General features: G+C 42.3%; 1 protein-coding gene across 20 annotated transcripts in view; it reads left to right on the plus strand.

Moving 5' to 3' along the window:
* The window catches only part of dgkh (diacylglycerol kinase, eta), a 108,307-nt gene extending 80,917 nt beyond the window's left edge, over positions 1 to 27,390 (plus strand). For 7 of the 20 annotated variants that reach the window (XM_063496754.1, XM_063496757.1, XM_063496755.1 and 4 more), the window contains one exon: positions 5,176 to 6,305. In XM_063496754.1, the coding sequence (XP_063352824.1) occupies positions 5,176 to 5,379 (204 nt within the window). In that variant the 3' untranslated portion in view covers positions 5,380 to 6,305. Of the gene's footprint in view, positions 1 to 1,990; positions 2,298 to 2,348; positions 2,546 to 3,825; positions 3,885 to 4,395; positions 4,578 to 4,762; positions 4,784 to 5,175; positions 6,529 to 6,613; positions 6,668 to 6,815; positions 6,948 to 7,917; positions 8,183 to 9,378; positions 13,736 to 13,987; positions 14,129 to 17,628; positions 17,716 to 20,794; positions 20,842 to 21,280; positions 21,481 to 24,504 lie in introns of those variants that run through there. The other 13 variants (XM_063496748.1, XM_063496747.1, XM_063496767.1 and 10 more) reach the window with 13 other exon arrangements.
* The last annotated feature ends 288 nt before the right edge of the window (positions 27,391 to 27,678 follow it).

The following is a 27,678-nucleotide window of genomic DNA, read 5'->3' on the forward strand; positions in this document are numbered from 1 at the left end:
CAACAATAGAAGAAAAAACTGACTGAAGTTTTTAGTCCAGTCTGAAACCTGAACATTTATCTCAAATGGATTACTTGCACATACACTACACTCATTATTTGAAACGTTGGTTGTGTTTAACAGGAGCATCCAACACTGGAACAGTATACAGGTGTGCCACAGAAAATTTAAAAGGGGTAAATTTGAATATATCCAGGCACTTTACATACAAACAACAATGCCTACAAAGACATTTTCTATTTTCATTTTGATAATTGTGACCTGCAGTACAGAAAATAAAGCAAATAAAATCATATCAATCATATCAGAGTTTGAATAAATTACTGTTCAAATAGTATGACTACAGTACATCTCTTATTGTAGGTCAGTACACACAACCACAGTCATGGGGAAGACCAGTTGTGGTTATCCAGATGATCATCAACAGGGCTGCAGAACATCATTGCTAAAAAAGTTGGCTGTTTGCAGAGAGCTGTATTAATACAGCCAGTTTTCCTCGTTGGAGGTGAAAAGTGTGGTAGCAAAAGGTGCACAAGCAACAGGGATGACCAGGAGTTTCACAAGGAGTAAACTGAGACTGGTGTGAGTGCACCAAGAGCCATCACCTAAAACCTTCTACGGTTGTTACATTCCTAATATCAAGCCCCTCCTGAACTGGAGACATTATAAGCATCTTTCCTGGGCTAAGAAAAAAAAAGAAACACACTGTTGCACTCTGGTCCTAGTCCACTTTTCAGATGAAAGTAAATGTTGCATTTCATTTAGAAATCAGCATCCAAGAGTCAGGAAGGAAAGAGGAACAGTGGAGAGTGTTTGAAGTCCAGTGTGAAGTTTCCACATGCTAATTTGGGGGGTCAGCAGCTGTTGTTGCTGCTTTTGGTCCAAAGTCAGTGCTGCTGTTTACCAGGAAGGGAACTTCATGATGCTATCTACTGACAAGCTTCATGGAGACGTCCATTTCTTTTTCCAGCAGAATTTAGCTCCTGCCCACAGTTCCTAAACTACTACTTAATGGTTTGCAAACCATGTTACTGTTGTGCTCTGACCCGACCTGTATGTGGAAGATGACAAACACAGATGAGTTGATGTTTGCTATCAAAGCAACCTTAGCTTGAGTAACGCCCCAGCAGTGACACAAGCTTATTTAATTATTATTATTTTTACATATACCAGTATATATGACAGAAAATATGGAAAAGTGTAATAGGTCAACTTCACTTCGAAGTACTGATGGACTTTTGTTCCTGTTTACTCAATAGAACAGGTCTTGTCATGATATAGACGACTGTAGCAACAGGTTAGCAGGTCTGTTTGCTGTAAGCCCACACCATCTCAACACAACACAGCCGGTGGGCCTAGAATTCCACTTGTTAACACCCTAAACCTTTCCAAGTGAAGCTAATTTGTGCTAATATGTTTTGGGAATTTACACTTTACAGTTTCTCTGTTGTGCTGTGAGATTAATCACTCGTGTCAAACAAAAGAATAGCTACATTGTGACTTCAGACTTTTGTGGCATTTAGAGAGCTATTTTATACAACCAGACCCCCGAGCATTTCCTTCCGCATCCACTCTTATGATTAGACTTTTCTTTACTGAGATATTCTCTCTTTGTAGTATTGCTGTAGCTCACTTCTACTTTTCTGCTTAAAATTCCACCTGATATTTATTTTTATCCCAAGAAGCTAAAACCAACAGAAAGACTGTCCAGCTATATTATTGGTGTTGATGTTCACATGATAAGTAAAGGTTTCCAGAACGATGAAGGGTGGGTGGTCAAACAAGAAGGCAATATATATCTATGCCAGGTATATGTCAAAATCGGTTTGGTATGATGATGCATTTTATTGTTATTGTTGTTGTTTTTAAATAACACTCAGTGTATGTGTGCGCGCGCGCGCCTGTGGTTTCATTGTTCTGTCTTCAGCGGCAGTGCGACACTTATCTTTTTTTTCGGTGTGCGATTGATTATGCCTCGTTCTTGTTTTCATGGGAAGAACGGCAGCACGCAGTAGATGGGGATTTCGAGTCAGGTTTAGGAGCTGTCTAAATTAATCTGTAATTTGCCTGAACTCCTCCCGGTGACTTTTGGGCTGTGTTTGGCGATTGGGAAGAATTGACATAGTTATGGTATTTAATCACAGAGGTCCTAAACACTGCTGTGCTCAGTGTGACTTGAAAGTTCATGTTTTCATTTTGTGGTCGGAAGAGTTCCAAACGGGTGAATCGTTTACGAATCGCGCATCAAACACAGCGGCTACCGTCAGCGCTGCTGGAGTCCGACACTGAGCGAAGAGGTAAAAATGACTTACTAATGGCAATAGCGACGTATATGCTAAACGAAAAATGACCACAAACTGCTGCCGGTTTATCTGGATGTGTCGTAGCGCTGTCGTTAGCTTGGTGGCTAGGTGCTAGCTGGCGACGTTAAGGTGACAACAGACCGAGCGGACCGCGGCCTGGTTCTGCTGCTAGCATAGTGATTGACAGCCTGTCAACTAACAAATAGGTTTATTTTGCTGTGGTCGTTTTAAGTGTGCCCAAGGTTTGTTGTGTACTCTGTATGTCTATGTATAATGTGCCTTTGCTAGCTAGCTAGTTAGGCGTTTGTGTGTTCTGGCCATGATTTCACAGAGCCTGAGTAGTCGTGAATCAGCCTCAGCATCCACGGTGTGTGGCTCTTCTGCGGCCTGCTGCTGCGGCGGGTACCAGCCCCGCGAACTGTAAATTAGCCAGCTTTCTTCCTCCAAAGCACCCCAATGCTTTTTTACGTCTATTAAAAATCCAGCAGTGTTTACAGGCATTTATTCATCCATAAAGACGACAAGCATGGAGTATTCAGGGGGAGTTGTCAATGCCAACAAGTCATGTTATGCAAAATGTTTACATGTAAATGGTTCGAATAGCAGTTAACATGCAGATCAAGTTATCCTTTTGTTGCACAGAAATTTTACATAGAAAATGGCAAATGTGTTATTTTGTCTATAAAATAACACATTTGCATGTGTTATTTCGGAACATCACAGTGTTGACTATTAAAGGAAAGGCCACTGGAACTGAACATTTGCATTGTGCTGTTCCAAAAATGTTTTTAAAAAGTCGAGTCCTGACCTAAAACCAACATCGAAACTGAAATAATTAGTGAAAGTTGTGAGAATTATTGAGTTGATGCTTATATAAACTGCATTGTCATATGATTAGCTGTACAGTAGGGCTGTAATTAAATAGTTGTTTTCGTCCTACCTTTTTTTTTTTTTTTTTTTTTTTTTCCTCTTTCCATCAATGTGTTTGTGTTTTGCACCACATAAAAAGCACAAGTGCAGCATTCCTCAGAACAACATTAAAAAACAACTGCATTTCATTTAGATGAGTTGAGCAAAAGATGAATAGGTTATTGAGGTAATGATGAGCCTAAAGCTGTGCAACGTTAAGGCTTAATACTTTGACCTGTTTTGTCTACCAATCAAAAAGTAGCTCATTGTGAATAAATTAAATTTGCTGCTCTCCCATTGCAGTATATAAACCTTAATTTCTCTTCCTGCTAGAACTGGGATAAATAACCCCCCCACACCTGTTTTGTCCTTCTGTGGTCAGAGTTGCACATATTTGTTCTGCAGCTGCCATGTCTGAAACGTACTGGCCTCCACGTGATTGTCTTTTTGCAATAATGACAGATATTGGAGAACAAAAAGTCAGTTTATCTCTAACCATAGTGGTACCTGTGCCTCAGTAGAAGCTGGTGTCAGATCTCACAGTGAGCTGTGAGTTTTCTTCTCTCCCTGTCTCTGTTTATCCACCCTTCCGGCCACCCACACTCACCCTCAGAATTTGGCCCACATCAGATCCCAACCAAACAAGATGTTGGACTACATAGCCCTCCACAGGTTGGCTTTTGTTTGTTTTTTTGTTTTTTTTCCCTGCCACCCATTTTAGATCATCAGCTCCCACCACCAGACAATCCTCTCACTGGCTTGACTTAGCTTCATAATTTTTTTTGTTTTGTTTTGTCCAAACATTGATAATTGACTTTTATGAATCAGCCCTGGAGGATTTGTGTAAGCCTAAACTTAGTTACCCTTAATTGTAGTTTTTCCTGTGACATGACTAATGCTGAATCCATTTCGCATTATGTGACCACGCTGGTTGCATAAGGTGGTGATGTAGGCCTCCTGAGTCGATTCTCACAAACTGTACCACTGAATGACAAGTCTGTGAGCTAAACATGAAACATAAACAGATTAACAATCTACTTATTCAAATTAGTCACCGCCATAATATACATCACTGTGGCTGCTTTTGTTGTGAGTGAAGTGGGGTGTGCTGCATAGTTGATTTTTAGGCAGCAGTAGCTGCGCCTGTTGTTTTTGTACAGCCCACTAAAGCACCCCTGAGAAGCCAGGAGGTCCTGGATCACCAGAGGAAGCCTGTGGCATGCACTCTACCCCTCTGGTTCTCAGGATGCAGGATGGGCTGATCAGTAGAACCGCCTGCCTGCGTCTAGACTCAACTAGCCACTTTGGCCCGTACCTCAAAGGAGAGGCTTGGATTTCTTGGGAAACTTTTCCTTCTTGTACACTGTAAATATTTTGCCTCCATCACTCGCGCTCTCATGCTGCTTACCAAATGTGGTCGTCCTGCTCTAAGCGCATACACCCCTCTGTTCTTTTGCCTTGCTGTTTGATCTTTGATGCAGGCCTGGCTGTTTAAAGAATAGCAAAGAGAAAGAAAAGAAGCATTGCCAGTACAATACAATAGCTTAGCTTCACCAGCAGGGTAAGTCTAGGTAAGTCCTGGTTTGAGGAGCTTGATTCATGTTAGTGGAACTATCATCTTCACAAGCATTGCAGCCCACTGACTTTGTTGCATCATGCTTCTTATTTTGGCATCTGTATTTATGTGCAAAACTAGATAGGGACATAGCTTCTTGCTAATAACACTGAGACTGTCATTGCTTTGTCATGTGATTGTTGCTGTGGTCAGGGGGGTGGGACATTTGAGTGGAATGTAAGCGCACCAGAGAGATCACACTGAGCTGCTCTCTTTTACTTGCAGAGGATTGTAGATTAAAATAGAAAAAGACTTAGCTGTGGTATTCAAAGTGACAATAGAAGTCATTAAAGAAGTTGAACTTCACACTTTAACATATTTTTTATCCACTTTTCTTTCTCCTTACAGGTGAAAGGCCAGCCGGCCAACCAGCCACGTACAGCTAGCTGTCACTATGGATGCCTGCGCCCGTATTCGAGGAGTCCCAATCAGGTCCAGGTCCTCAGTGCGGAAAGAGGTCTGTCTCTCAGGATGTATTTGCATTTAATTTTGCACACATGTGCAGTACACTCAGGGCTCCACCCAATGAATTGCCCAGTGGCTAAGGACTAGCAGAAAAGTATGTTGAACAAGTTGGTGGGCCAGCCACTGGCCCGCTGGGAGTTTCACAGTGCTGAGTTCACCTGTGAACCAAACCAGCTGACTTGCCGCTATCAAGTTGTTTTTCTTGCAGTCAAGAATTAGTTGCACATTAAAGAAGGAGCTTGATGAAGGCTATGACTTTTCAAACATTGCAACTTTCTCTCACAGTTCAAAGACACGCGGGGCGTTAGGTTAATTGATGATTCCTGCGTGTGATTGTAAGTGTGAACAGTTGTCAGCCTCGTAAGTTTTGGCCCCTCAACAGTCTGCCGACCTCTCCAGAGCATACCCTGCCTCTTGTTCTATGACAGCTGGGAGGAGTCAGCATGGCACAGTATTTATTCCACTAAAATGTATTTAAAGTTTTGTTTTTTAAGTATGCTGAGGATTAAGATTATTAATATATACATCTACTAAGAAATTACATGATATACTTAAAGATTCAGTTGCTTAGTAGTCTATTAAGTAATGAATAAATGAACTGCTTTAATGTTACTAGTAAACGTTTTGCCTCCTGGCCTTGGAGATCACTGCCAGTAAGATGCCTGCTTGGTAAGTGTTCACATTTTCTTAGCTTCAAGTCGGTGTGATGGTTGAGGAATGAAGACACAAGTATAAATACAAACAACAATGCTATGTAGACTCCACTGGATTTCAGTACAAAACTCAGTAACTATATGTTGCGCTTTTTAAAAGAATTTTGTTGCAAAGATATTTAATTTCCTCTCTTATCCCCGCTTGATTTTCATTGTAGTTTCTAATGCAGTTAATTCATTTTCATTTGAAAATGCACAGTCCTCTAGAACCTTATCAGGCATTTTAAAATAATGGGATTGCTTAGGATCTGCGTGTGTAAGAGAAGGCAGATGCACACAGTAAAGTTCTTTTTTTGCATTCCTCGGTGCAATGAATAAAAGTATACTCACTGAGGCTGTAGGCCAGTGTGTACTTCTATTTAAAAAAAAAAAAAAAACCAAACAAAAAAAAAAGCTGCATGTCTGTTTGCAGACTGTGCGAGACAGTGGGGCGCAGAATGTGAAGAGCCTCTTCAGGAATAAAAAGGAGCTCTGTGGCATTGGTTTAGAGCTGCCAGCAAGAGACGCCACCAGGCTGACAGAGGTATGTCACACAAACGCACCAGTGAAGCTCAGCCATGTTTAAACACATGACACATCAATATTGACCATCAGCTGTGCTTTTTCAGATTCACTTTGTGTGTCTGCCTGATGTAAGTGAAGGAGAAGATGTCACCCAGCAGGTACAACATGTTAGTAATGGACAGTAGGTCATACTTTGATGGTAGAGGACACAAAACTCAAAAACTAAATCTCTGAGTTCTATCCTGGTCTTTTAGTTACCACTTTGGCCTTCAAACTGGGGTGATTCTGAGTGTTCTTGTCCACCAGGCTCTGTCTTCTCTGTCAGGGGGGCTGTGTGAGCTTCTCAGGTCCCTCCACGTCCACAGCATTAAGAACGATGAAGTCCTGCTGCTCAAAGACTCTCGCAGGCTGCCAGAGCACAAGGATGCCGGACCTCAGGTATGTGAACGACCGTTTTTGTGTTAAATGAATTTGTTTCGTCAACATGCCAAACAAAGCAGAAGTGATCGGAGAGAATAACAGGAAATAAGAGTGGGTAAGTGTACAGCACTTACTGCCTATCCCAGTAAGTACAGTCGATTGGAAAAGGAGCTCTCTAAACTGACGACAGATGCTTTCTCTTGTTTAACATTCTGGTGTTGTATCTTTCTTTTTAAATGCATAACATTTTTGTTTTAGCCTCTCATTCTGGTCTTTAAAAAATGTATTCACCAAAAGAGTTCTGCAATGCTTCACTATGCTTATTCAGACCCCAGCTTAGCTGCATTCCTTTTGCTGTCCTCGGGATGTGTTGGGATCTGAATTTATATGTGTAGGGTTAATGATACTTGAAACATGTCCAAACACGGTAAATGTTTAATTTTAAGAAGATGTGTTTTTAACAACCGCTAATCCAGTTCTAGCAGTTGTTGATTAAAAGTTTTCCCACATGAGGGCTGTGTCAGCATGTAAGCAGATGTAGGAGTCTCTCTCACGCTTCCAAAGAAACACAGGTGTGGGATAGGCTGACAGAGAAGTTGCTTTTGCAGCCGCCACTTTCCTGTTCCTGTGTGCCATGTTTGGGTTCACACAGACCCTGCAGCTCATTCTGTGGCTCTCTCGCCCCAGCTTTGTGAATTAAAGAGTGGGCTAGCACTAAAGGATTTTTGCGTTCTGCATATGCATCAATTTGCAATCAGGACACAGACATAACAATATACTTCCAGCCATCTCCCTCCTCCTGTGAGATAAAAAAAAAATGCCCATGTGAATTTAATTTACAAAAGTGATTGCTTTGACTGTCTGTCTGCTTGCTGGGTAAAAATGCTTTTCTTCAAATGAGCTGAAAAATCACCAGCCAAACCATGCTGTCAGCAATTCTCATTTCCCCCTTATTCCCCTTTCTCATGCCATTTTCCTCTTCCTCCAGTATTGGTTAAAGACAGTGTGTGTGCTGAGGAATAGTTCCAGCACCAACGTTTACCCTCAAGCCAGTGTTCCAACTTTGGTGGGCCTGCTGGGGTGCTACATGGCAGGTCTCTGCTATACGCTGGAGCTTCAGGCTCTTCAGAGGGGCGCAGCTGAGCCCAACCAGCCAGACGAAGACGACACCAACCAGTCGGTCTCATCAATCGAGGATGACTTTGTCACAGCCCTAGAACATCTGGAGGAGGACGACACAGGAAACAATACCTGTAGGTTTAGCAGCCAATGCTTATTGGCATTTAGTGGCCTCTGGTTTTTGAGTCATGTGCAGAAAAGGATTTCTTTTTATTTTAATGCTCTCATAATGCTTGGTGGTATACCACTTGTAATTTCATGTATAATATAGGCATTCCTATATTTTCCAAGTAGCACCAACTGGTAAAAAACTCCATAGTTGCGCTTAGTACGGGGAAGAGGAGAGAAGAGAGCAGAGATGCCCCCCCAAAAAAGTGTGACCAAACAAGGACCTGTGTCTGCTTTTTGGAACCTTGTTTGGTTTTTGAGGGGGAATAAAAGCTCTTTTGCAAGTATTTCTGCTTCTGTGGTCGGCTCTCCTCTGAGGAGGATTTTCGCAGCAGGCAGAGATTAGCAGGTCTGTCACACACACACACACACACACGTCCGCGCGCGCGCACACAGACTGAGACTGGCAGGACAGTTGAATACTTGAAAATACTCAAATCTGAAAATACTTAAAGATTTTTGCCCTCAAACTTGGGAGGAAAAAAGTGACATTATACAGCAAAACGTAAAGCACAGTCTGTTTAAAAACTCTAGTCCCGTGGCAGATATTTCATTTTTGATAACACAGCCTAAGAGTAGATTATTTGTTATTTTGCATATTGTTTTGAAATGTAGGGTTCAAATCAGCCAGAGGTGTGAATGTAAGTGTGGAAGGTTGTCTTTCTCTCCGGATTAGTCCTGCGACAGAGTGGTGACCTGTCCAGGGTGTACCCTGCCTCTCCTTCAGCATTGGTCGGAAATTAATCAAACAGACAGTGATTACTTAATAGGTCTTCAGCCAAATTGTGCTCAAGGTCATAGTTATCATTTTTTCTACATTCTCAACACATCTAGCCCTATGGAAAGACCCACTTACATAGAATTATTAATATTGTGATTTAATGTGAAACAATTAGAATCTTACAAGAATAATGTAATATGTATTTTTTCCATCCGCAGCACTATGCTGTCATAATCTGTGCAAATTTTAATTAAAACGTCTCTAGAATGTAAATGGTTTCAGTTCACTGCTAGATGGCACTAATTAGCTATTTACTAGTTTTACTTGTCTGTTATTTTCTCTAGCCATAAGCACTGTGGAAAATCATCTTATAATCCCCTCTTTGCAATTGCTGCATCTAACCACTTTTCTCCTCTTTCTCCTTCATGTCCATCTCCACAGCTGCAGCTCCATTTAGTCATTTTAAAAAGCGTGATGTGGCTTCACAGACAGTCCCAGCCCACAAGAGAAAAAAGGAATTATCAGGCTCCCGCGTTATCATAAGCTCGTCTTCGAAGAAGTATTCAGCCAAACACAGATCTGGTCCTGACGTATCTGTCACAGTGCAGAGGTCATCGGGTGTGGAATCCCAGTGGACTTATTGCAGTCCTGGAGCTCGTCTCCCCTCACCTTTGATTCATGTCAGTGAATCAGAAGAGTCAGACTGTTCCAGCCCCAGCCCTATCATTTTTCTGGATGAAGTGGGCTACCAGAAGAGCCTGCTGGCCAAACTGGACATTCCTCAAGTGCCAGGGGGGCCCAGAGAGCGAGTTGAAGACTCAGATTCGGAAGTTAGTGAGTTTTTTGACAGCTTTGACCAGTTTGATGACCTGGATGAGCTCAACTCTGAGAGCTGTACTCTTACTCTGCCTCTGGATGCGATTAGTGCCCCAGCAGCACAGAAAGAGGCTGATGAATCTGGCATAAGTACATCATCTTTAAAATATGTTTCTAGGGGCTGCTCAACCAAGGGAATGAATCCTCACCGCTTTGATCAGCCCACTCTCCCAGCCAATGTGAAAAAACCCACGCCCCTGAAACCAGGCTCTCCTTACTCAATTCCCTCTGAGGTGCCGGATTCCCCTCGGCCTGTACAGACTCCCTCTGAGGAGAACGGTGGTCCCCTCTTCAGTCCTTTGAGCTCCTCTGCCTTCAGTCCCCTGGTGGACTCCAGCGGGCCACTGGAATACTTCTGGAATACAGAGGCGGATGGACAAGATGACTCTGAGCTACGTAAACCTCAGGATCTCTGTTCTTTGTATAAGACCTACTCAGACTTTGCTAGCAGTCTGTCCAAAGAAATTCTTGGATCTGTCTGTGGCTACCAGTCTGCTGTTGACATCAGTGACAACAAGAATCTCTCCTGTGTCTGCCACAAGGAATTTAAGAACCCTTCAGGATACCTGATGAAACTCTCAGAAATACAGGAGACTGTAACGGTGGCCAAGCTGCAGAAGAAATCCCAGTCTCTGAAAGATGGTATTCAGAGGTTTGCCAGTGACCTTGTGGAAATGAGCTTGGGCAGCGCTTTGCGAGACCTCCAAAAAGGGGTGTCCTCCTGCACCACCACCTTGTGCCACCTAGCTGCTCGACTTACCTCCTCAGTATTTCAAATGGCCTTCCATGAGATTGGCATGCGACGTGCATATGTACTGAAGGAGCGGGCAATCAACGGGCTGGCCACCTTCCTGGTTGGAGAGGCCGTGTCCGCAGCACTCAAAGAGTTCCTGACTGTGAAGAAGCAGATTTTCCACAACACTGTAACACGTTTTGCTGCTGATCTGGCTGAAGAGCTTGTTTTTGAAGGTATAATGGAAGTATGTCAGTTCTCCCACCCCTCAACCCCTCTCACCCCAAGTGATTGGTCTTTTGGCCATGGGCAAGAGGAAGAAGAGGAGGAGGTGGTGGTGTCCTCCTATGCTTCAGACCTTTCTGAGTCTGTCATCCAGGAGGCCTTCATAGAGCTCTCTCAGGCAGATGTTGCCTTCACAAGCCAAGCAGCTATAAGTGTGTCTGTGGACAACATCTGTTATGTCAGTGCAGATAACACCTGCACTCATACCTGCAGCACCTTTGCTAACCAGCAGGTTTTAAGTGCAGCGGTCCCAGCGGAGGATGCTTCTTGTACTGTGAAGAAAGCCCTGTTCACTGTATCAGGAATGGCCAGCTGTATTCCTGTGCCCCAAGCAGGGCATGCCCTCTCCAACCTCCAGGATTCCGAGGAGACCACTCAGCAGAAGTCTAGCTTGTCACACACCCCACCGACCAGCCCCAAAAGATCAACTGTGTCATCCTCTGACAATGCCACGTCTCCACTAACGGCCCTTTACAGTCATGGAACTCAGACCTCTCTACCAGCAGGAGAGCCCTCCCAAAAAAAGTCTTCATTCCAAAACTTCTCTGGCAACATGGTGGATATGATAGTAACTGAGGCTTGTGAGCTATTAACTGCCTCTAAAATGAAGAAGGGTTTCGGCGACTGTGCTGACTTCCTCACAAAGACAATCACAAGCCGCAGGGACTCTTACGATGCTCTGGATTCCCCTTCAAAGCAAGGAGTTGTCAGGGAAAGTTTTAGATATGACTATACAGATTCTGGGCATGTTAGGCTAGGTGGCCCTATGGGACAAGAAAATAATCCTCCCATTTCCTTTCAGACAGGCACTCTAAACCAGGGGAGTTACCGATGTGAGCGAGGCCCCAGGACCAGGGGTGTGTCTGAAACACATCCTGTGATGATGAGTACTTTGGAAGTGCCGGGTAATGAGACGGGTGGACAAAGGAGGATATCCGCTACTGTGGATGATTCAGCTCCAAACTCTGGACAGAAGTCTGCTGCAACTCCTGGTACTCCTCCTTCCACCCCCCAGCAGCCCAGTGAGGTGTCCAAGGAGAGACAGATAAAGCAGTTCTCCAAAAAGCTGAAAAGCAAGCTGGCTAAAGAATTTTCCCCTGCAACACCACCTCCAACCCCTCACTATCAGCCTGAACTGGGCCCGGGACCAAAAGACACCATCCCAGATGCAGACAAGGCAGAGTTTATGCTCAAACTGATGAGATCTCTCTCTGAGGAGGCTGATGGAAATGAGGAAGAAGAGGAGGAAGAACCGGCAGAAGAAGGCGGTGTTGGAGTCACTAACACATGTTCAGAGAGAGGGGGCGGCCGACACACACCCAGCCCGATGTGTGCTCGCGTAATGTCCAACAAGGAAGCTCTCCACTATGCTGAGCGGTTGGCGTGCCACATAGTCTCCATGGCAACAGAGATGGACACCCTAGGAGGGGCAGAAGAGGAGCAGGGAGAGATGAACCAGGGCAGTGAGAAGAGGAGAGACAGTGTGGCTCAGTTTTCAGAGCAGACCCTCAACTCATTGTGGGTGTATGCAGGAGAAGTGGCGGGAGAGGTAATTAGTGATGTGAAGAGGATGGTGAGCTCTGGACAGCAGTGCCCGTATCACAGAGCTCTCAGAAGAAGAAGCTGGGACAGATCTAGCTCCGAATGTTTGCATTACCACCACAGACATCACTCTCAACCCGGTACAGACCAGAGCAGAGACTGGAGGTTAGGAAGGCTGGCTGAGCAGTGGTCCAATGACCTGATTGCCTCGGTCTCCCAGTCTTCCACCTCTGCTTCAAGCACTGTGTCTAGCTCCAGCTCTGGTCTATCCTCTGAGTATCCCAGCTGTGAGAGCGTGACAGATGAGTATGCCGGCTACCTCATTAGGGTGCTGAAAAAGGAAGGGGGGAGTAGGGAGTTAGTCCTGGACCAGTATGCAAGCCGTTTGGCTTATCGTTCTATAAAACTTGGCTTGGCTCACGCCAGTCGTAAAATAAAGCAGAGATCCTCTAGTGCACGTCTTCGCTCCTCTAAGTCTCTGCCAGATGAATGGAAATCGTCTTGTAGTAGTAAAACGTCATCAGCCAAGGATCGAACAGAGATGGATAGAAACACCCAGTGTTGTTGCAGGGACTCTGAAGAGCAGAGTAAGAGGGAGTACATGGATCTAGTCCACTTTGCTGAATCTTTAGCATATAATATCACCTGTGATGTCACACGCAAGCTCCATCTCTCCTCTGTACGGCTGCCAAAGTCTCTCACTGACTCCTGTCTTTATAAAAAATCCAAACTGGAAGACATGGCAGAGAATCTCATCAGGAACTCCTTCTCCTGCCCTCTGTTATCCAAGGAGGGTAAGAGCAAGCACTACCACAGCACAGGGAGTCTCTACGATCAAGGTTACAGTAGCAAGGTGATGCAAGTCATTGAGCATTATGCCAGGAAAATAGTGGATGACACGCTGAAGATAAGCATGGCTTCAGTTGGCCATTCATCACGGGAGCACCAAGGCCATGACAGACACACTCACACACAGAGGCTGTCTGAGGGCCCAGTTCTGGTCCAGGCAATGGGGGAGAGGGCATGTTGTTGCTGTCAAGTCCAGGAGTGTCCATACTGCAGCAAGCACAGCAGGCACCACTACCAACCTGTGCTGCAGAGGAGGAAAAGGGGAGGAGACTGTCAAGCAAGAGTGCTCTCTAGTCTGGAGATTCCAAAAATCCACATCGACCTGGACCACAGGGTGGCATTTGCAGAGGAGATGGTGTCCATGGCAATGGATACAGCAAAGCGCGAGCTGAGCAACACCAGCCTTAATGCTGACAGCGGGATCGGCCATGATGGCACCAGCTACGCTGAGAGCCTCACTGCTGAGATCATGACATCAGCCCTGTCCAACATATGCCAGGCTGCCCTTACCAGGTACACACTTTCCAGTTCACATCAGGAAGAGTGTTTGTTTGCCCCGAAAGTCATTCCATGCACACATTTAATCAATGGCCAGGCCATAAACATGTGTTGATTAATAGGTTTATAATCAGCTTTGTTTCACTTCTTTTGACAAACATTTTAATGTTCTATTTTCCCAGTTTTACTGCACTGACATGTGACTATTTGCATTGTTATTGAGGCTTTTTTTTCTTTCTCTCTCCTTTGGTTTCTTTGTGTATTTAGTGCTTCGGGTAGGGAAACCACTGAGTCCACTGTGTCCCAGCAGCTGAGTGTTGGAGATGACAGCCTGGGAAGCTGGTCCAACCTGAGCTTTGAAGATGAGCACCCAGATGATAACAGCAGCTTCCTCCACCTCAGTGACAGGTAAACACACCTAACTTTATATCCATCACCTCTAGAGCACAGTCCAACTTGGTGCTTAAAAATATACTTTAGAATGGGGTCTGAGAACATTTGTAGTGCATTCCTTATTATACACTTATTTATGCACAGCTTTTTAACCAGAATTTGAAAGAAAGAATCAGATTGTGATTTATGGAGTGGCTAGCTACTAGTTACACTCCATAAATCTTTATATGTTATACTAACATATAAAGATTTTTTCCTTTGGTTGATTTTTAGCTTCAAGCTTTTGTTTGTGGCAATAAAAAATCTACCTAAGGCACTTTCACTAAAACGTCTGAAGAATCCTTGAGAGTAAATAAACTACATACAGGGGCGCTCCCCTTGAGAATGAAAGGTTTTGGTTTTTTTTTTCCCGTTTTGCATTCACACCCACAATAGGAACTCTAACGTCACATAAGAACCAGCTGGTGGTTGGGTTAGCAACTATAGCAACCACAACAAGTCTGAGAACAAAGTGATCATAGCTGTGTGTCGTGGGTTTCATGATTATCTTATTTGGAAAGCAGACATGCAGATTTTGACTTTACGGTTGAAATCACCCAGTTTATGCTCTTTGAGGTGACATTACCAGTAACTGTCTTTGTGTGTTGTTACACCTTGAATGTGTAATGGCACATAAGTCTCTGCAGCTCCCAATAACACTCATGATCACCACCAGATCCCAGACTAATAGATCCTTTGTGCCTGTTTTAACATATGCCAGTGGCACAGTGGTTAGCACAGTTGCCTCACAGCAAAAAGGTCCTGAGCTCAATTCCATCATCAGGTTGGAGTCTTTCTGTGTGTGATGCATGTTCTAGGATAGGCTGGATAGGCTCCAGCCCCCCTGCGGCCCTGTAAAGGATAAGCGGAACCACAAGCAGAAGCAATCAAGAAAAGAGAAACAGAAAAGAACTTCATAGAGACCAAATTATGCTTTATAAACTGCTTACTGTATTATGGGAAATCTCCCAGTAGTCTGATACTATAGAAGCATAACTAAGGGATGGTCCAGGGTTCCTTGATCCAGACCCAACTGTAAGCATTAAAAAGGAACATTTTAAGCCTATTTTTCAAAGCTGAGGGTCTGTCTCCAGACTTGTTTCTATTTGTCAAAAATTCCCTTTTTTGATAGAAGGTAAAAGAGGCGCGACAAAATCCGACGCACAGCACGTTCTAGGAACTTTGATTGTTGCTGGTTGCCGATACACTGAAAACAGAGGACGTACTAGTACAAACAGAACAAAACAGAATTAGAGAAGATCGTTACTAATCACAAATTTGGATGTATATCATCGTTTCTCAGATGGTGTAATCTTCAGTACCAATTATTTTGTATATGATCCAACCCACATTTAATTACCTAACGTTAAATGGAAGAGGTTTACTATTCAGAATAAATGCTAATATTAATATGGGGAAAAAACCCCAAAAATTAGTAGACAGTGGAGCTCTTTAATGGTTTATTATTGCATTTCACTGTTTAGCTAACAAAACTGAAATGGTGCAAGGCCTATACAAGGCTGGAATGAGCTACAAGTGTGACGCACTAACACTAACTGACCCATTCAGAGCTGACTGCTCCAGGGTGCCGGCGTTTTAGTGCTGTCGTGGAAGGAAAGCACCGGTTTGCACAATCTGCATTGAACTTTGTTTTCTGTGGAATGCTTTCAAAATGTTTAAAATCTCAGTTTCTATTTTCTTCAGTCCTCCTGTTTTGCCGTTTGTGCTACATTCTTCTTCAGTATTGTCTAGTCTTGGCAGACGATATAGGCAATACTGTCCCCATAGTTTCCTGTAGTGTATTGCAGTTACAACACATTTATTAGCATATGAAAATGTCAACAATAAAATTCCACGTCAAATAATTTTTATAGTCGTTGCAGCTCTGTTTGGTACAGACTGATACTGCATGTCTTGTATGCAGTATCAGTCTACATGTGGGTATGCAGTAAATTGTTTTTTCATCATATTGTGACAGCTGCTACTATTTTTTTTTTTTTTTTGTCACAGCAAGTAGGATCCTTTTTTTCAGCAGGTTATCTATCATGTGTTTCTGTATTTAGTTGTTTCAGAATGGACAGTCTGTTAATGTCCAAGCAGAAGACATTGAATGTAATCTATTGTTCTTAATTGGTTTGGGTTCAGAATTTAAAGCCTGAGGTTATACTTTGATCATACTGTGTCAGTTTATGTTTTGGGGGTTTTTGGGGGGGGGGGGGGTTTGCTCCCGTTGGAGCCATTTTAGGAGTCTTTTCTGCAGTTCATTGTAGATGTAAGGTTTCCCAAAGACAGTGCAGATTGTATGTTTTCCAAAAATTATTTAAACTTGACTTCCAGAGTGCAAGTTTTCTCTGATTTATGTTGCATTATATGTGAGGGCTAAAGGATAAGTATTTTAGATTACTGTCTATGTTACCAAGTTCTAAGTAGTTGTAGGCATGACCAAATTGGTCTTCTTGTCTTGGATGGACATGACCTATGTTTGTGTGTGTCAATTTAAAAAAAAAAAAAAAAAAAGTGAGTGAGTCTGATAAAGTCTCTGGGAAATGGCCTGTTGACAGTTCTGGCAAGGGTTGATATCTCTATGGAAGCAAACCTGACAATGGGTTTGTTCCCAACATGCTAAAAGAGCACATTGTGTTAGCATTAAGTTATTTTGGCCATCAGGGCAAAGTTAATGTGTCATAATATTTTCTAAAGGTGTGTCTTTAAGTGCTCACCTCTCTTCAAGTGCTGTTTCTACTGGAACAAAGTCCACCATGTGTAATTCATAAGACTCTTCAAAGGCCTGCTGCTACTATTTCCGCTCAGCAGATGAAATAACGGGGGGAAAAATGCCTTTGTGAGTTTAGTGAGACAGAGATCAGGCTGACTGACTAGATGAATCACCTCTCAGTATGCCATTCAGACCACACGGAGAAACCTGCCGCTGAGGTAATGCAGATTAATAGAGGTATTTTTAGATATCAGAAACATCTCTCCCTTTTAGTTAGGCTTTAGCATGCCACGGTATGCAGGTTCCAGCCAGCAAGGCTAATCATTCACTAATTATAGCAAGAGTGTATGTTGTTATGCTTCTGTTGCCAGCTGGTTGTCCCGCTGGAAGCCACATGATTAACGAGATTATGTGAGAACAAAAATGTAATGATCTCACATCTCAGGACTTTAGCAACAAATGGGCCCAGTCAACATTAAAGCTGATTCAGGGGGGTGTACAGTGGAAAAACCTGCATCATTTGAAGAATCCTCCTCTGTTTTTTCAACCTCACCTGACATTTAAAGGATTATTCCAAATACCAGAAATGGTCATCCACCTCTGTGTTGTTTATTGACGATACATGACAGTAAGCTCTTATAGCAAATGTGATGAAACTGCTTATTACATCCTGATCTTTTGTTGCATTTTGGTAGCTCTCTGTGTTAGCCACTTACTGTGTCAGTGTTACAGCGGTGTGTTACCTGCCTTCTGTGTCCAGCAGCAATGGGAATAGCAGTAGCTGGAGCAGTCTGGGCCTGGAGGGGGAGGCGTGTGAAGAGCACTTGTCATTCTCCCCCTCTGACAGGTTGGTCAGCACCCGATTGGCATGGCTATCCTTGGAAAAGAGATGCACACAAGACCTGGGGGTTTACCTAGAATGTGACAAAGAATGAACTGAATTTGCTATGAAAGCACCACAAAGTACTGAAGTATGTGATAGATCCACCAGTGGAAAATCTTTCTTCATCATATGAAAATGATTTAAACTGCCACTCTACAATATTCTGATTTATACTTTGTCTCATACTAGGAACCACCAGCCCCCTAACATGACCATACTTGAGCTTTAAACATTAATAGGCTTGACATGGCAAATGCTTGTTGATGCTAATCTTAGCATGCAATGTGTTGCTTAAGTTTTGTTGGTTCTGCATTGCTTGCATGCAATTTTTTGTCTTTGTGGGAAATATGTAGTGTTATTATTTTGTCCATGTTGTATTACCTCTGAACAGCCAACCAGTCACTGAAGAACAACTTGGAGGGTTATTTTTCATTTAATTTCATAGTTTTAGAAACTATAATATATTAACTTTCAAATTAAGTCTCTTGCATGCATTATGACCAGGCATCCATTTCCCCCCCCCCACTTATCTAAAGTCTAGTCACAGAGCAGGTTTTAGATGTCCTTTTCTCCAGCAGGTTTCCTTTTGGGAAATCCCAAGATAGACCCAAGCTAGTGAATTCTAGATATACCCTGTGGTCTCCTCCTACTTGGGTGTCCCTGGAAAACCTCTAAGTTAGGCCTCAAGAAAGGCACCTTGATCAAATACCCAAAACACCTCACCTGCCTTAAGCATTGGGAGTACTCTGGGCTCCTTCTGGATGTCCAAGCTCCTCAGCCAGTCTTTTCGCCAAGCCTAAACTTATTTTTCTTGCTTCTTTCCTAACATTATTTTTTCAGTGACCACCCAGAGCTCATGATTGTAAGTGAGAGTTAAAACGTAGATCAAAAGCTCTGCGGCTGGTGCGCCAGTTTACCTGTTTGTCTCACACCCCACATACTTTTTTTTCTCGTGAACAAAATCCAAAGATACCAAACCTTTTTAGACTAAGGCGGGGTCTCTCCCCAAACTTTGAGGTAGCAATCTGTCTTACTTTGTGTTTTGCCGTTTCATGAATGTAAGTGATTCATGAAACTGTAAGGATATGTAAAATAGTTGGAAATGTCATACAAAGGGAAACCTAAAGCTAATCTTAAACAGGTAGTAGACATGGTGGATGTTTAGAGGTGGCTGCATATATCAGTCTTGCAGCTGTTGCAACGCAATGTACTGCCCAACTGACAGTACTACCAACCATTTATTGAGTCTTCCTTTCTCAGGCTGATGAATGGATTTTCTTTCAGCTTGTTTGGCAGCTTCAACTCAAAATGTGCTTTTAGAAAATTCCAGTATCATTTCAGCTCTAGGTGCTACCACTGAACGGCTGTATTGAAAATCTAAAAAGCTAACACATTCAGTTGTCCTTTTATAAGATATTTTTTGACCGGATATATTAACATAGCCAGTCTGTTTGTTCTCAGAGGTCTCAAATATCAGAGTATCTCTGCATCTTCTCATTCCCTTATTAGTCCATGATCAGAGCTGGCAATAAATATTCACAGGTTTGTGCATTTTGATAGTCATAACATCAACTAAAGCTGATAGCTTCCAAGATTATATCAAAAGTGCAACAGATTTTCCAATATGAAACATGTCAAAACTGCTATTATCGTCCTTTAATTTAAACAAACGTGTTACAGGTCAGAAAAAAGAAGAAAGGATAACTTAAAGCTATTCTGAATCCACATTGATGTGTCTTGCTGATTAAAGCAGAGCACAAGGTTGACTTACAGATTTGCATTTTGTATTAGTTCTTATATTAGTAATTGTACTTTCACTTTGATTTTAGTTAGTGTAGTTTTTATCAGTTTACAGTGGTATAAAATGTATAATATATTGTAATTTCTTCTGTCTAGAAATAATATGTTTATAGTAACAGAATATAATGTCAGTATATAATGAAGTTTCCGTACTGTTTTAGTGGTAATAAATCCCAAGACAATTATTGGTTAATAATTTCTTTGTGATCTAATTAATATTTAGTTGCTTGTTAATAATATAACTACTAAAAGTATTTTTTAAATTCAGTTTATTAGCATTATAGAGTTTTGTTTTAATAATAAGCTATTTTTATATATGTTGCTCACACCCACAGTTACTTGATGTTGAGCGTAGTAAATAGCAGTTTTGTGGCTACCAACAGATGGCAGATTTCTCACAGAGTCACATTTGTGGTTTAGTTCTTTTTAAAGAATTCAAGAGATGTTAAAATGGAGGGAAAAAGTTTGATTCATGCATTGTGTGAGTGAAACCTCAAGTACACACACACACACACACACACACACACACACACACACACACACACACACACACACACACACAAAGATTTTCTAACTAGGAAGTACTCCACACCTATAGGTTTATACTGTTCAGGCACCTCCATTGATGCCCATATATATTTTGAGTGCATAGCTTTATCGCCCTCCTTCTTAGTTCGCCTCCTCTCCCTACTTTTTCAGTGCTGTCGCTCCTTCGCAGTCTCAAACAGTGAAACACCTTCTTAAATGGTTTTCCTTTCTGAAAAGAAAATGATATCCTTATATCCTAACTTGCAGAGCCTGAGTGTCTGTAGCTGTGGGCTGTGTCAACAGGCCTGTGATTAACAACCTTATAAAGTGGTGAAATGACTGTTTACCTGCTGGCACGTCACACAGCAAATATTTGCACAATTGACAGAATGGATATCAAGTAGCTTTTCAGAAGGGAAAAAAATCAACTTTCACACTGATCAAGATCTCCTCTTCGTCACTGCGCATTAACTGACAAAAGACACCTGATCAGAAAAGTCAATTTACAGGAATTCAGGAAAGATATACGGCATCACCGTGTCTAAGACGTCTTTTGATCAGAATTGCTTTGATTGCAGTGTTTGTGTGCTTTGCTTTTGTCAAAGGCTATTAGCTTTAGTGTGCTTATTGCCATTTCTATATCTTTGCATGCATCCTTGTGTGTCCGATCTCTTCTGTCTTCTTATCAACCTGTGTGGCGTTTCTCATCCAACAGTGACAATACAGAGGACAAGGAGGCTGAGGTCAAAGAGGAATCAAGTGGTAAGCACGTTTTATTGCCTGCAGCATCTTTCTTTCTTTAATGTTTTTAAGTAGACTGTGGCAGTGCTACAGGTTAATACTTGGGGAGTTTTTGGGACATCTAATGGAAAAAATTTTTTGTGCTCTTGCTCTTTGCTGTCCGAGTCACAGTTGGATTCCAGCTGACTGTGTTAGTCTGTGTTGTTGCCGGGGATTTAACCACCCCCACATTCAGCCACACTAATACTCATGCATGCACTCCATCCACAGTCAGTCGCTCTGCCTTCTGTATGTCTCAGACTACAACTGCCTCCACTTAGAGGGTGCTCCTTATTGTGTTTGCTGTGCTATGGAAATCTGGGTTTGAGCAGATCAGGACATAGTGTTCTAAAGAAGGAGCGCTAGAAAACTGAAAAGGTGTGGCTGACGGCTGAGTGAATCTTTTTTCTCTGTGCTGCAGGGACACTCTGTGTGGACAGGACTCAAGTGCAAACTCCCAGAACTGTGCTGGTCATAGCAAACTCAGATCTCACAGATCCTGGGAGTGGCCCTAAGCACGTCACCCTCGACCCCCAGCTCAGGACCATGCTACAGTGGCTGGCAGCCTCCATGGCCGACATCCCTCAGATCCAGCTGAGTCCTGACAGAGAACTGCAGCAGGTGATTGTGGCTATATTCCTCACAAACAGGTTCCCTCTGTGGTCTTCATTAGTCAGCACTAAAACTCTTTTTAAACCACGTCATGTCGCTTCAGTGAAAGAAGTCATTCTTTCCGTGATTGTCTGTTTTGAAGGTCAACAATCCTGTAAAGTTCTGTGCTGGTTCCCACCATACTGTGCTTTGCTATGGAGACAAACAGCTGAGAAGCACCAGCTACTGTGACGATTGAGCTGTAGATTTTTTTTGGAAAAAATCACCAGTAATTTCACCAGTTTGTTCCTGTTTTCTGCATTTCAGTAAAAGTCATAGTCATAGCTGTTAACTGACAAAACTTAATGGTATATATTTTTATACAATTTCCAAAGCCTGTACAGCCAGTAAAATTGTGGGCTGATACAGATCCTGATGTTTAAATATGGCCAGTTGCAATGTTCATATACTAATTTTACTCTTTTTGCTTTTTTTGTTTTTCTTATTTAAAAACCCTGTGTTTGAACAAAAGCACAATCTCAAACATTTAACACTGTAATATTGTAATAATACAGCAAAACATCTGCTACTGGGATGAGATTCTCTTTGCTTTATTTGATGGATTTTGGTCAAATAACGCCAGTGTATGGATATGTGACCTACACATATTAAAATGAGCCCCTTTTCTATTAGTACCTACTCTGATTGACTTGCCACAGTTTTCAGGTTTTCCATTAGGTCATAGTACCTAGGTAATAAAATAGTACCTTCTCTGCCGGGGTTCCAAGCAACACATACTAAAATGTGACATCGTCAGACTGCATGCCACCGATTGGCCTGGTCATTGGCATCACTCGATGGGTCATGAGAACATAAATCGCTACAAAGAAACAAGTCTGACAAAAAGCCACAGATCGAGCAGCAGATTGATCGTACTTGATTTTAATGGAAAACCAGTCGATCTGAGTCGAGTCGTGGTGAGCCGTGGAGAGTCAATCCGAGTAGATACTAATGGAAAAGGGGCTTAAGTGTGTTTCAACTTGGGAACGGTACAAGCATTCAAGAGCTTCGTGTTTCAGGAGTGTGTTACAATGACTTTTTAGGCATTACATTTACTTTAGTAAACACGATTACATTACATCAGGTTTAATTTCAAGCCCTTACAATTCTAATTTAACTGTCTATTATTATTATTATTATTATTATTATTATTATTATTATTATTAATTTTTTTTTTTTTTTAAGCATGGCTCTCTGCTTATGTTATATTCAGAGAATTTTTGAGTTCCTTTTTTCCCAGGCAGGAAGAAGTATTAACTAACACCCTTTCACTACTACTTCAGTAGTCAGCTTGTAAGAAATTCCTAAAGATTCTGAAAGTACAGGGTGGGCCATTTATATGGATACACCGTAATAAAATGGGAATGGTTGGTGATATTAAAGTCCTGTTTGTGGCACATTAGTATATGTGAGGGGAGAAACTCCTCAAGATGGGTGGTGACCATGGTGGCCATTTAGAAGTCGGCCATCTTGGATACAACTTTGGTTTTTTCAATAGGAAGAGGGCCATGTGACACATCAAACTTATTGGTAATGTCACAAGAAAAACAATGGTGTGCTTGGTTTCAACGTAACTTTATTCTTTCATGAGTTATTTACAAGTTTCTGACCACTTATAAAATGTGTTTAATGTGCTGCCCATTGTGTTGGATTGTCAATGCAACCCTCTTCTCCCACTCTTCACACACTGATAGCAACACCGCAGGAGAAATGCCAGCACAGGCATCCAGTATCCATAGTTTCAGGTGCTGCACATCTCGTATCTTCACACCATAGACAATTGCCTTCAGATGACCCCTTCTGCGTGAACTGAGGGTCCTGTTCCAATTTTTGTTTTGCCCATTCTGCAAATTCTGTGCGCCGATCTGTGTCATCCTCGTTGAGATGCTGCAGTAGCTGGAGTTTGTAAGGGTGCCATTTGTGAGTAGCTAATATCCGCCGAAGGGCTGTTCGACTAATGCCACTCTCCAGTGACATGCGGCGAGTGCTACGCTGTGGGCTCTTGCTGAATGAAGCTAGGACAGCCACTGATGTTTCTTCATTAGTGACAGTTTTCTTGCGTCCACATTTTGGCAAATCCGACACTGAACCAGTTTCACGAAACTTAGCAAGCAGTTTGCTAACTGTAGCATGGGAGATGGGTGGTCTCGTAGGGTGTCTTGCATTGAAATCTGCTGCAATGACCCGGTTACTGCGTTCACCAGATATCAAACACAATTTCGATCCGCTCCTCACGTGTTAACCTCTTCGACATGTCAATGCCTGTGAACAAAGAGAAACTTGTAAATAACTCATGAAAGAATAAAGTTACGTTGAAACCAAGCACACCATTGTTTTTCTTGTGACATTACCAATAAGTTTGATGTGTCACATGGCCCTCTTCCTATTGAAAAAACAAAAGTTGTATCCAAGATGGCCGACTTCTAAATGGCCACCATGGTCACCACCCATCTTGAGGAGTTTCCCCCCTCACATATACTAATGTGCCACAAACAGGACTTTAATATCACCAACCATTCCCATTTTATTACGGTGTATCCATATAAATGGCCCACCCTGCAGAGCCTTCAGCTGTCAGGCCTCCTGTGAAACCAGGTCCCAGTTTAGATTTAGGACACAGAGTCCCTCTCTACAAACCCAGCTTACTGTGGTTCAGGTGACCCTGAACGTCCCCCTTAGTTGTGCTGCAGTAGGCTTGGGCTGCTTGGGGACTTCCCATGCTGCGCTCAGCAATTCTCCTTCAATCCCCACATTTCACACTCTGTGTTTTTATGCCACTATTGCATCTCATTAACTTTTATTTACTCTCTCCTGTAAGTTATGTTTTGTTCAGTTTGTTGCTCGCTATCTCTCCTTTTTCCTCTCACTCCATAACAAGAGGGAGTTCTTCCTCCCTGACATTGCCAAGCATTTGCTCTTTCTAATATTATGAAGTCTTTTCAATACAAGATAAATGCCTTGAGATTACTGTATAATCATTCTGTGTCCTTTCAGCTCCCAGCGGTGGTCCAGAGGCTTCGAGAGAGGAAGTGGAAGGTGGGCGAGCTGCTGCACATGCTGCTGCGTTACTGTGATGAGAGCCACAGTCAGCCCGAGGCCAGAGAAGAGGCACTTGAGGCCAGCAAAGAACCTCACTGCATCTCCCTCTTCCAGTGGCTTCTGGAGCGCACCTAAGGCCTCTGCTTTTTTCCCTCCTTGCTCTCCTCTCATTATTTCCAAACAGGGCTTTGCAACCTCTATGAGCCCCTAAAGGCTGCCCCACAAATCTGAACTCCCTCTCACAAATGTGGGCAGCATGTGTGTTGCATTGCGTGTATGGCACGTGTATGCATGCCATCTTTTCCCGTTTTCTTTTTTTTTTCCTCCCCAGTTTCTGTTTTATTGCTGCAGTTTCATCAGTTATCAGGCCTGCATGTATAACCCGTGTCGATTTAATGAGGTGTCTTCTTTGCTCGCCTACACTCTTGAATCGAAGGCCTCACACCTTGCTGTGCTTAAGCTACAAGGAGAAGTGGGGGAGGACCCACCCGGTGTGTTTCCAGAGGGAGATGCAGTGTGTTGGGAGAAAAGACAGACTGGGAATCCCCACAGCTGCTGGGTGGATGATGTCATCACACCCACACCTCACCTCTCTGGTGGTATTTCCACATGTTGAGAGACCAACTGTACACACGCACATATGCACACACAAACACATTTTGATTATTAGAACCAATTCAAAATACATGAACACAATTCCGTTACTGTCTTGATCCACTAGAGTTGTGCTGCAGTAAGTACATTTAGCTTTTCTCTAAATGATTCACTACGCTGCCATACAGAGAGGCTGATAAAACTCTATTAAGCCCACCTATGTAGTTTAATGAACTGTGCTGTCATTTTTGCGATGATGATCATGAGCAAATTTATTTGGCCACAGAATAAATAAGAGTTTTACCTAATACTGTAACCCTGCTTCTTCTAGTATCTACTTGGTTGTCATACTTAGTAAAATATTAAAGAGGAGAATGAGTCATAGTGAGGATTTATTTAAAAAAGAAAAGAAAAAATAATCTTTGTGTATGTATGTACAAGGATTATTTTTCTATTTCTTTTTATAGATGTAAATAGGAATATGCCTTATTTTTTTGAAGGTAGAGTATCTAATCCAACATGAAATGCTGCTTTTACTTGTGGAGGAAATGGTCACTTTGGCTTACCGCTACTAAGCTGGGTGACTGTTCACCCTCTGCAGTTCAGTAGTTAATTGCGTACGCCGGTCAGCTGTGTCAGTGGCCCTCGTCCAGTCTTGGGGAAGATCCAGTGACGCAGATAGCAGATCGTTGAGTAATTAAAGACACCGGCTCTGTCTGCACGTCGTAAAACCGCAGGCTAGCAACATCTGCGTAGCTCAGGCCTGGACTCACACATTCTGTCACCCACACTCCACAGTCACCTCGAGGAGTCGACGAGTATGAATACCACAACTTCCGTACAGTAACCTGCCCCCCTACCCCCACCTCATCAGTGTAACACACACACACACACACCCTCATTACTCACCAGCCCCCACATGCACAGCACTACCAGCTACTTGCTGAGAAGCACTTTTTTTTTTTCTTATCCCCCCCCTTTTTGGACTTAGCCTGAGGAGAGACTGGGCGTTTCCTATCCCCGGCCTCCTCTGTGGACCTAAAATCAATCTGCAAATTAATGGGATACATTTGGATGTTTGTATTTATTTATTGTTGTTGTTGTTTGGTTTTTTTGTTATGTTCTGTTTTTCCCCTAATGAGGGACTGAAGGATGACATGATGCTGCAAGGTCGTCAAATTTAAGTTTGAAACACTGTAATATACCACAGTCTCACATGTATTATTATAAAACTGTGTGTTGTCGGTGGTGTTCGCCTGCATGGCTCAATCTAACTTTTAAAGCTTAACATTGTTACTCTCCTCCTCCTCCTTGTGCTGGCCTACAGTAATGGTGCAGCAGTGATTCATGTGTGTCCACACTGCCTCACAGTATGCTAGAGGCCTCTGCAGATGCCTTGTTTGTTCCTGCTTAAATCTCTAGGCTGCCATATGGTCATATAATCTTAAAGGTGTTTGTTCTCTATGAATTGTTTACACATTACAATATTAATATAAAAAAATAACAATGGAAGTGACATCTGAGATAGAGATAGATAGATATATATATATATATATATATATATATATATATATATATATACATACATATATATTATAAAAATAAAAAAAATGGGAGCAGAAATCACACATTGAAGTATTAACCTGGGAGGTGAGGGAGAGTATATATTGGTTTACATTAAAGGAATGTATTAAAAGTCACAGACACTTGAGTGCTTCACTGTACAGATTCTCTCCTGGTGTGACTGCCTAGTTTGTAGGACTTTCCCAGGTTTTTCCCAGCACCCTGCCCCTCTTCTATTTTCATTCTTGATCTACTTTACATTCCTGCTCACCCCACATGACCTACAGTAGCACTAATGTTGTTGTGTTTGTGAAAGCTGAATCTGAACCCGCTGAGACTCCTGTTTAGAAGCAGATGCCGTAAAATCTGTTTTTGTTACACTCGTTCCCATTGTTACTTTCTGCCTCCCTCTTTAACTCTTAGTTTGGGGGGTTTATACAAGAAAAAAAACAACAAAAAAGATTCGAGAGTTGTACCTTACTTCTTCTCACTTGTGTATTTTCCTGCTTCCTTGTAAAATCCTGCCAAACAAAGATATTTAATAAATTATAATAAGTTATATAACAGTGAGTTCACTACTTGTTCTCCCAGTGGCATTGCTAAATAGTTTGCACATTCTAAGCTTGAAATCAGAAACTATACATTTATTTGTCAAAGCTTGGTGTGACAATAAAGCTTTTTCATGTGCTCTAGTTTTGTTTTTGTTTTGATTAATGTCTTAATGGTGAGAACACAGCCGTGTATCAGCACGCAGAGTATCGTTTCACATTGCTGAAGTGTTGTATTACCGGTAAAGTCTGCCAGTTTTCCGAAAAGGAAATGAACATATTTTTTTTGGCAGAAACATGCAGCCATTATGCTCTTTACTCGTGTTGTAAAAAAATTTTTTGTCTTAAATAATGTCACGATGTATTGTTCTACATCTAGAATTAGCATGAGAACTTTAATTTCAATGTTATTTTATCTGAAGGG

Source organism: Pelmatolapia mariae, linkage group LG16_19 (assembly GCF_036321145.2).
Source record: "Pelmatolapia mariae isolate MD_Pm_ZW linkage group LG16_19, Pm_UMD_F_2, whole genome shotgun sequence".
Classification (NCBI taxonomy): domain Eukaryota; kingdom Metazoa; phylum Chordata; class Actinopteri; order Cichliformes; family Cichlidae; genus Pelmatolapia; species Pelmatolapia mariae.